At 43.6% G+C, this 10,693-nt stretch overlaps 1 protein-coding gene and 1 long non-coding RNA gene across 6 annotated transcripts in view; one reads left to right on the forward strand and one right to left on the reverse strand.

The window, feature by feature from the left end:
• Positions 1–33: 33 nt before the first annotated feature.
• Positions 34–2,867, reverse strand: LOC139059994 (uncharacterized). Its single transcript, XR_011514556.1, has 2 exons — positions 2,760–2,867; positions 34–512 (listed from the first exon to the last, which is right to left on the reverse strand). It is a non-coding gene; the product is annotated as an uncharacterized lncRNA (long non-coding RNA).
• Positions 1,722–10,693, forward strand: part of LOC139059992 (uncharacterized) — a 56,533-nt gene continuing 47,561 nt past the window's right edge. The window contains exons 1-3 of one of the 5 annotated variants that reach the window (XM_070538665.1): positions 1,722–1,835; positions 7,853–7,942; positions 9,280–9,357. In XM_070538665.1, coding sequence (XP_070394766.1) covers positions 1,813–1,835; positions 7,853–7,942; positions 9,280–9,357 — 191 coding nt within the window. In that variant the 5' untranslated portion in view covers positions 1,722–1,812. Of the gene's footprint in view, positions 1,836–5,535; positions 5,750–7,852; positions 7,943–9,279; positions 9,358–10,166; positions 10,584–10,693 lie in introns of those variants that run through there. The other 4 variants (XM_070538663.1, XM_070538662.1, XM_070538664.1 and 1 more) reach the window with 4 other exon arrangements.

Here is a 10,693-nt window from a genome sequence, read left to right on the forward strand (position 1 = left end):
AAAGAGTAAAAAGATATTACAGACTACTTCAAGTAACGAAAAAAAAATGGAGAATTTGTTTATTCTGCCGCCATTTGTTAACTTTGGCCTTTCGGGTAATTTGTCAAAATCTTGCAGACCCACAAGAGTCAAATTAATGCAAGTCTACTATGTAAAGAGATGCTTGGCTGTAATTAGGCTTTGATTAACCAAATTGCACCTTTCTAAGTGAAAATGTTCAAACAAATGCACCTGCCACTTCACAGTTATGTTAATTTGGCATTGCCATGAAACTGCTATTGCCATAACGCCTCTGCAGGGTTCTGTTGCTTACATGCTTGAGAGTCGGATGAAATTCGCTACTGCAGATAGTGTACAAGCTTGTACGTCATACAGTCTGCAAAAATATCAAGGACAGCTTCTATTCGTAAGTGCTTGCCAATGCAGACAGGGCTGTGATTGCTTGTACCACAAAGAAGTTGCCGAGCTTGTGTTGGGCAGCAAAGATGGGGCATTGCGGTGGACAACGAGCCCTGCGAGCCACAAAACATTTACTTTGAAACCGAGTAAGTGCAGCGGGAGCAAAGAAGGCCTTACAAAGTGCATAAAAACTTTACTTGCATTACTTTTTCAGTGTAGTGCAACCACTACAAGGACGCAGAGAACGGACAAGACACACGTACCCAGTGCTGCATCCTTATATTGGTGGCGCTACACTGATAGATCTTTCAAGATGATGTGCCAGCAAGCCCAAATTTAACACTTTAGAATGTGGACTGCTGGTTTCTAGAAGAAGTGCTCGTTAGACACTATCTGCATCTTTCCTTACCTGAGAATAGCACTTCTTTTGTTCGGGAAATTTTGCAGTAGCATAATTGAAGCCAACTGATCCCGTGAATTACATAGGTGTGTATTTCTGCAAGCATTAATAATATGTTGCTGAAAAGCTAAAGTCTTTATGGCTCCACTGTTACCGAAAATTGCTTGAAAGTGTTCACTGTCTGAGTGATGGAAGTAATGAAAAGGGGGGTGGGGGTGCTAATCTGCCACTTGGCCTGACACAATGCATGTGTGGCAATTTCGTCATGCAACAATGATGATCCTCATAGTAGTATGATTTGACTCGAACCTCAATTGTATACACCCAGTGCTTCCCGGTGGTGAGGAGCAAAGTGGAAAGCTTACCATTCTTCCAGGAATGTGCCTGACAAACAGCTTTGAGCAATGAACGGCTCGCAAGAAGGACAATTATGAATGTGTGTAAAAAAGGGGGTGTGAGAGCTTTGGCCTCTCTGGTAAGCCGCACCAGAAAAGCTCAATTGAAGCTATGCAGCTTATGCTGTTTTGAGCCATAAGGTTCGTCAGGATCTACGATGGCATGCACTGAAAATTAAGCCTGCAGTGAATCAATAGATTGAAACACCCTGCCCCTGAAATCTGGGTGAAGCTGCAGGAGCAGCTTGGCAGTGGTTTCAGCATTGCTTTTGTCCTGCAGCCAGATAACCATGGTGCAATGACCTTAACCAAAGGAAATGGCTTGGGCTGGCCAATAAATATTCTTAATAAAGGCAGCACTGGTGTACAAGGAGCGTATGACTATAGCCCCTAGAATTTATGGGACCTTCACACGCATAATAAGACCCTGTAGTGCCCGAATTGGGGTACAGAGGGGCACAGGGTGCCTGAGGCTCGGTGATCAGTCCTGCAGTCCACGTGTCTGTTGTTCTTTAGCACTTTACTAGTCATTCATGCCAAGTGCATCAGGCATTGTAATAGCTTAACCACTTCCGATATCTTCTAAAGTAATTGTGACTCACCATCACATTTCAAGGAATGTACAAAGTATTTCGAAAAAGGTTTGTAAGGATATTTTTTAAAACTCCGCATGTGTCATTTTAATACAGTGGACGAAAACATAGAAATAAGGTATGGTTGTAGTTTAGCTGGAAAAGTGTTCACTTGTGAGCAATGCAGCATACTTGTACATGCTCTGCTACATTAGGTCCACTGTGGTTAGGATGAAAGTTGTTGCTTCTTCCTTTGATTTCATGTTTGTATCATGAACGGCGGGCAATGTGAACTATTCAGGAAGTATTCAAGATATATATTCGGATTTATAAATAGGACAGTATTCTACTTGTTATTCTAAATTGTTCCGAGTAATAGCACACCCCTTTTTTATTTATTTATGTATTTATATTTTTTATCAACTTCGTAGGTGTTTAGCAGTAGTAGCAGACTTTCTTGCCTCAAATCATCTTTTTATAAATGCCCACGTGTACACATGTTCATCGATTTCGTGTTCGTTACGACGCCACATGCGTTGCGAGCATTTCTGAGCAATATTGCAGATGCAGCGCAGCTCGCAAGTTGCAATTCGATGGCAGGTGTTTCGGAAACAATGCATAGTTTCACTTTCTCGCTTAGTATGCAATCTCAGACTAGGTTTTTCATAGATGTCGGCGACACCCATGCCTGAGGAATTCACGTTTATCTGCGTGCAATGGAATCGAGAGCCTAGCAGTGAAAAAAATTGAATGCTGAGCTTACAAGGACGATGCTCTGGTAACGCGTGGTTATATGTCGTAAACGACTTTTATGGCAGATGTGTCACTCCACTCAGCCATAGAGGATGTGACAGCGCAGCGACGTATCACGGAACAGGCTTCTTCTTCGAGGAAATTGCACAGCCCATGAAACACGTACGCAGTGAAAATCTAGGCGATAACAAATTGCACAGCGCCGCAAGTAGTTTGCATATACCGAAACCCGATACTCACTCCATGCTCTGTAAAATTTGTTCGCTAACTGAAAGTATGCCAGACGACTTCGCTGTGGAACTCTCCAAACTTGTGCAGTGCTATCCGGAAATATATGACATATGTCACGAAGGATTTCACAGCAATGAGGCGAAGAAGAGCGCTCGGAAGAGGATCGCGAGAGATGTTGGAATGCAGCAACGCGAGTGCCTGTGTTTACCGCTTCAATGCATTTACAATGTGCAATGCACAGGCTATTTTCATGATTTGATCATTGGTGGAACAACATAAGTGTATGTAATGGCACTTGTTTTGCAGCATCCAAATGTGAACTCAAATGGAAATCCATAAAACACCAGTTTATCAAGGCAAGGAAAGAGAACAATATGGTGTGGGAACTGTGGCCCTTCCTTAGGTTTTTTGGTGAAGCACCTAACAGAAGGTATATGTACCATGTACGTATAAAGTTGACTGCATATGTATTATTATAGTAAATTGTGAATGCAACAACAGCTACCATTGTTGTGGATTGGTTAATATCTGTTGTCAAGAGCTAGATGTAAAGTGCGTATACGGCGCATGTGTACAGCGTACGTGGAAACCACGTACATGCATGTGACCTCCTTTTGGCGGACTGTTATTCTTTGATGTGCATGTCAGGATAGGGGTTGTGGAGTGTGTGACGACGACCTATGACAGGGGCCACTTCAAAGAAAGGGAGGCGGCATGTGCACTACCATTACGACATGGCACAACGTACACCGGCATGTTAAGAGACCTTACGCCATGTGAAATGCGGAACGACGCCTCTGGGAGACCAGACCAGACCGCGATGACAATGATAATGAGCGTGCAGCACCAGCACATTCACAGCAGTAATCAGAAGTTTCTTAAGTGTATAACAAATGTGGCTGGCAAGCTGAGCTAGTGTAATGTAAATAAATGTGGTGACAAGAACTTGTACGCCTTCAGAGGTCTTATTGAAGAACATGTCAGTGGCACTGGGAGTCCACACCATGTCCATCAGTACTGCAATTCTCTCATTGATGCAGCTGTGAAACTCTATTGCATACGTACTGTCCTGTGCACATACAGGTATTTGACACCTGCCCAGCGTAAATTAAAGCTGCTAGGCAGTGGCACTCCAAACGTCATTGTTGTATGTGGAGCACAGGCATGGCAAGTATTCATGGAATACCATCACTGTTGAGTAGCGCCCTGCAGGCATCAGTGCCGGTGGAACATCTTTTGATGCAGGAAATATTTCCAGCAGGATAATTTACAAAGCTGGGACTAAACGATTGTGACCAGATCTCAGTGCTTGGCGTGGGATATCTTATGATAAAGCAAATATACGCAATATGTAATCAGATTTTGATATCGCCAACATGTACGTTGTTACAACTACACATTATATCATAGGCGAACATTGACATGGGACTGCTGTATTCCTTTAGATGACCTGAGGAGCTACTTGAGGTCATGAAGGACTTCTGGATAAAAATTATGCCTTTGCTCAAATATCAGTAGAATAAAAGAAATATTGTTATTCTTTGGAAGTATCACACTAGTCGCTGCTAACAAACCTACTGTGTACTGTACACTGTTGTGTTCGAACTGCGGAAATAAATATTGTTGTGTGATGTGTTTGGCTACTCAAAATTTAGTTGTCTTTATGGTATTAAAAATGCAAGAATGGTTTTTAACTAGAGGAAGCTGAAAGTTTGGACTAATTTCTGACTGCAGATGGTTCAACAAAATCAGAAATTCTCCGGACTAATCACAGGGGCATAGCCGTTGGAGGATGGGACATGCCGGGCACGTGTTGTTGTTCTGGCATTGTCACTCTGTCATCGGCACTCCCGTTCTGCTTCTGTGATCATCATTCCACCGTTGTCAGTATGTTGTCATTACACAGTCTGTCGCAATCACTTGGTTATGGTCATGCCGTGGTCTGCCGTTGTCATCGTCTCAGCGTTGTCACTCTGTCATTGTCACTCCCTTCGTGGTTCCATCATCATCATTCCTGCGTCGTCAATTTGTCATCGTGACTGATCATTGTCATTCAATTGCCATTCCATTGTTGTTACTCCTTAGTTGTCATTCCATCCTTCCATGCATGCAGTTGTTGGCATGCCATTATCGTCATGCAGCTGTGGTCATTTCATCTTCGTGGTTCCAATGTCATCATTCCGCCATTGTCACTCACTCTCTCTCTCTCGTAATTCTATTGTCTCATCACTCCTTCATTGTCATTCCTCATTCCCATGCAGTCATGATGCCTTCATAATCATGCAGTCGAGGGCATATGCCATCATCGCCGTGCAGCTGTGGTCACTCTGCAGTTGTCACGCCGTGGTTGTCAGACTATTGTGGTTCCATCGTGATCATTCTGTTGTCACCATAGCGTTGCCATTCTGGTGCCATCCTGTTGCCGTCAATACCCACGACCCATTACCAGAGGCAAAAAATAAATGTCAGCAACAGTATGCGAGAAGTTGGCAACATAGGTCACCCCTTAGTGGTCGCATGCATTTATGTTGGCACTACTGTCACCCTTAAATAGAGGGCGTGCATGCGTCTAAACATTTGGATCATTATGTTACTATTGCCTGGCCATGTTAGGTTTGATTAAAGGTTGGATTGCCCTTGCATCATTGTTATTTTATTTGCATAATATAACATTCAATTTACACATTTTCTGCAAGCATTTCGGATATTGGCATTACATTTGTGAAACATTTAGTTTACAATTTGTGCTAACATCATCGAAAGCTTCCCTTAACATAGATTCCCACACAAGCATGGGATATGCCAGTTTTTGAAGAGTGGTCATCACATTTGGGTGTAGCTAATAAGTTGGCTGCTCAGCTGAAGTGATAAAAGATGTGTACAATCATATGTTCATGCAGATTTTTTGAGGTCCAGCAACTGAGGTGCACCTTGTTTTTAATGTAGGAGCATTTTATGCCTAAGTCTTTTGCAATTTTCCACAAAAGTTACTGTTACAGGTTTGACATTCCTGCTATATTTTTTGTATATGGATCAGCAAGGTGCAGAGAATATAGTCTTTCACGAGATTGGGATTCAAGCACAGGGATTGGGATTCTAGCAGCACAGTGCACTGTTTCTCAGCTGTTTGTCACCTCCTAAATTTTTTTCACCTCATGGTATTTATGTTCCTGATGAAATTTTAACCACTGTACTTTAATTATGCACTCAAACTACCAAGGGTCTTCTGTTAAAGCACTGCACATGTAATGTGGAAAATGCGAGTTAGGCTCCAACCTAGGGAAAGTTACTTTTTTGTCCACTTTCATTTCGTTTTTCTTTTTTTTTCTTCTGAATTTCAGTTAAACAAATAATTTTCCCTATGCTTTCTCCAGGTTCATTGTGTTAGCTTCATGTAGTTGTAACTAAGGGTCTCCTAAGGTTCACCACCTGTAACCCCTGCATTTGCCTGCCTTGAAAGTGGTACTGAACATCTATAAATACCGTACAAAATTTAGATATGCCATGAATATGGGAGAATGGTCACTGATATCACAGCTAATTGTGCCAGCAGCAGTTACAACTATCTCAGCATTGGTAACAAAAAGATCCAAAATAGATGAACTAGTTACCGATGCTCGCGTGGGTGTTGTAATGACATTGCAAAAGCCAAAGATGGTCAATCTATTTGGCAGTTCCACAGCACTTTTGTTTTCTGGGCAAATGTTAATGTTGAAGTCATCACCAAAAATTAGTCTCTGCTTCTAAAGCATGTTCCAAAAGGCAATCAATTATATTGCAAAAATTTATCGCGTTTCCTGAAGGAGGGTGTTAACTTACCGTAAAAATGGTGTTGCCACAGCATAGACTAAGTGCTTCATAATCAGATGTTAGCACTGTGAATTCAGTAACGATGGCACAAGTGTGCATGCTTAGAACATAAATAGCTGCTCCCCTGCCTCGTCGGTTAGTTTGCTTTAGCAAGTAGTAGATGTAGCCATCTAGGTCTGGCATTACCTCATGTCTCGGTTATCACGATTATATTGAATTTAAAAGTAAATTCGCTAAGCAGCAAGGCAAAATTTTTATACTTGTTAGATAGGGAACATCCATTCAAGTGAAATACTGTGCCACCATTTTGCTTGTGCTGGTCACACACCTTTACATTGCTAAGCTCTACATATTCCTGGTGATGCATTTTATCTTGGGAGCCCTTAGTAGCAGTTATTTCCATTTTATCTCTAGGCTATTGCAGCAAGGTCATCCTCACATGTAATCGAAATGGCGTCAGCATCATCCAATTTTCATGCGAAGATTCTGCCATTCCGCGTCCAAACAAACTGCCACTTGTACTGGTGTTTTCTGGTGATGGCTGTGCACAGCATTCACTCCAGGCTTGCACACAAATGCTCATTGACAAAAATCAGGTTTTTATCAACAGGCCTGTTGGTGCCCCTTTCAAATCCAAGCACTATAAGCTTCACCTGTCGCTTCCCTCGTGCCTACGCATCCATTTGTGATGCGCTGCTTATTAGCCTTCACAAGAAACACGTCCCTTTGCTGACAACTATTGAATTTAATGACTATGTTGCTCTGACTTTCCTTCTGCATATGCACACAATGACATCCCTCTATATTTTAGTGGCATACTGGTTTGCACAATACGTCTCCCAGTTTTGTCATAATTAAACATTCTCACCGTCTTTTCATATTTTCATACAACACCTTTGATTGCAGTTTTTTTTTTCCCCTTGACTTTTTATATCTGTTTCAAAGCATAAGTGCCAAGGTAGCTCAGCAGCTTCAAAATCCTGCTGCTATGTGTGATGTTGCAGGTTCAGTCCCTGCAATATAGTGGCCGCATTATGGAAGATGCACATTGTAAAAATGCTCCTGTGGTGAAATTTAAGTTGTAGTAGAAGACACTAGGTGGTCAGAATAATTCTGTATTCTTCCGCTTTGGCATGTCATAGTCATAGTATCTCACGGAAATAAAGACATACCGGTCAGTCACCCCGTGCAAGGAATTTCTCTTCTGCTTCTTCAAGCACTGAGTATGAGCAGTGTAGGAAAGTAGAGAGTGAAAATGTTCAGCTTCTGGACTTCCATTCTTTTTCTGGCAGCAAAGAGAGTCCAAGGCAAGCACGTGCGACATCCCTACCACATGCCAAGCAGCTGCCCACATTGGGCTGCACACCCTGTGGAAAACGAAGGTATCATTTGTTCATGCTTTGTAGGAGTAGTTGCATAGCATAGACAAGCTGCAGTGGTGTACCTTAGCTTTATTATAGCACACATTTTACTAAATGAGAAAGAGGTGTAATGCGATAAAATGTTTTGTGTGCTCCAGTACTATATACACTGCTGCATGTTGCATTTTATGTCACTTACCACAGTGGCTCGGTCACCATGGCATTCACCTACTTAGCTCAAGGTTGCGGGTTCAATTCCTAGCTACGGAAGCCACATTTTGATGGTTCTGGAGTGCACATGTAGAGATGACAGATGTAGAGCATGGGCAGCCAAAGCGGACAGAGATACGTCTGATGCCAGGGCCAGCATCATTTTTCATGGACGCTGGTACTTGCTGCAGGAAAAGCTCTCGCAGGAGCTGCTGGTCAATCTTCTAAACAGGCTTGCATGTGACAGAGTTGTGTAGGTCAGCGGTCACCGAGTTCCTCCATGAAAATAAGCTCTTGCAGATGCTTACATTCGGACAGCAGGGTTTGCTTGAGGAACATCGTTTTCAGTGTCTCATACCAGTCTGTCGTGGGTGGATTGGAAAAGATGTGGTACGCTTCCAGCGCAGTGTCACTAGGGAACGAAGACTGGATATGGGCAAAGCAGGCATGTTTACAGGTGATATGTGATATACGAGGAACAATCCTTCAGCTTGCACAGGCCAGACTTTGGGATGTTGTGCCCATAAAGAGGCAAGGTGAGCATTGCTCGCTTGAACGGTTGGTGGAGATTATGTGGCAGAAGCGAGTTCTTTGTTAGAAGTGTTGTGTTCAGCCATTTCAGGTCACTACTGTTGTAGAGGCAAGGTTCATAGTATGTGAACCCTTGTCAGAGTAAAAGCCAGTCTGCTTTATTGCTGCTGCTGCTCGAGAGACTTAGTCTTTCTCTGTCCAAGGGCACCACCACAGAGAAATATGCCCGTTGTTGTGATTTAATATATCTTGTAGAACCCAAGGTGGTTGAACCAGATCCATATCAATAGGTGCTTCCTCTTCGTGCGTCTTTTTGTGCATAAGATACCACAAAGAAATTAGTCCGAAGTCTGTGGTGTATTTTGCATCTAGCCAAGTTGCAGCTTTTTGACATTAAGATTGATTTAAGTTTATAGCTCACTCTGATAAATCTTGTAGACTTTGCTAGTGTCAGGATCGTAGTTGGGTGTCAGAAACTAAAAGACCCTGCTTGATTAGTTTAAGTGCATTGGTTAGTGCTTGTATCACAGCAACAAACTAAGGCGAGAGAACCGTCACATATATCTGGTGCTCGTCTGCTTTATGGAACACTGTGAAACACTTCTTTTTTTCTGAAGGTTGGCCCTTGGTGAAACAATTCAAGAACAGCTGGCAGGAAGCTCAAAAGTTGAGGCACCATCTCCAAAGCATCTAAGGTAGGAATACTAATCTGAACAAATAAAATGACAACAAAAACCTTCTGGCAATTAATGCCTTCCACTTAGCTTCTCAGTAAAGCGAAACTTCAGATGATGTCTAACAAGCATTAGCGACTTAATCAGAAGGCTTTATTTAGTGCCCCTTTAAGCGTCATTGTTAATTATTATCACTGTATATTGATTTCAGCACAACAGTATGCACGCTGTATGTTCAAAGATTTTTTTTATCAACTTTCTTTATTGCGATAAAGACTAGCCCATTAGGGCTCCTCACCAGGTCTGGCCATATTGAGCTGACAAGCGCAGAGCATACAATGCGCGCCAACGATCGTGTTTGTAAAGGATTACATCGCTACGCGCCGCGAAATATGGCCTGAAATTTCAATCCGAGAGGGACGGTGACGTAGTCGGGTTCCTGCGCCTACGTAATCGTGTCCGCGGTGTGGCGTAGCTCGTGGTGGCACGTGATTTCGAGAATTGAGGTTTAGAGATATAATAACACCCACAAACTGAATGTCCGCGTTTTTTTTTTTTTGTTTTACTTCGCAACGATCGAAGCAAGAGCGATGTACACTCGCCCACAATATATTGCGGGGTGCGCGAGCGCGTGGCGGAAGGACCCTCCTCCCCTGCTAGCGGGGAATCCCTGGTGTCGAGACCAACGCCTGCACGCATGCGCGTCCCTCTGAGCTAGACTGCAAGCGTGCATGTTTCCGCGGTTCCTCCTTGCGCGCCGGCGATATCCGAATGCAGCCGCGAGGTGCCCCTCTTGCGTTTGGCGCTGTGGTGGCTTCGACGGGCAAAACTTCGTTTATACAACGGAAATCAAGAGTTCATTTTCGTCTTGCCCGCCTTTTCTGCCACGCTCTTCTGCGGAAGAATGTCCCGTTCGTAAAAAGGAAAGAAACAATGAGGATTGGCAACGAAAAGGTGCAGCGCAGAAAAAAAAAAAAAAAAGACTTGTGTTCACCACCGGGCCCTATGCGTCAGCGCTCGTGACTCGACAAAACGCGGCCGCATCGGCGCGTGCAAGCTCAGGCTTCTAAACACGCTTCACATAGTTATGCCCGTCGAAGCCGCCACAGCGCCACAGAACACCTACAGCGCCAAGAGGGGTAGCTCGTGGCTGCATTCGGATATCGCTGGCGCGCAAGGAGGAAGCGTGGAAGCATGCACGCTTCTCCTGGCGTCGGTCTCGACACCAGGGGTTTCCCGCTAGCGGGGTAGGTAGAGTTACTGTATATGCTACCGCAGGTGCCTGTGGTAACGAGCACATCGAAAATGGATTTCACTGCTGTTTCTGCGCACGCGCGAGAAGCAGTAGCTGCGAGAG

This window comes from Dermacentor albipictus, chromosome 5, assembly GCF_038994185.2.
Source record: "Dermacentor albipictus isolate Rhodes 1998 colony chromosome 5, USDA_Dalb.pri_finalv2, whole genome shotgun sequence".
NCBI lineage: Eukaryota > Metazoa > Arthropoda > Arachnida > Ixodida > Ixodidae > Dermacentor > Dermacentor albipictus.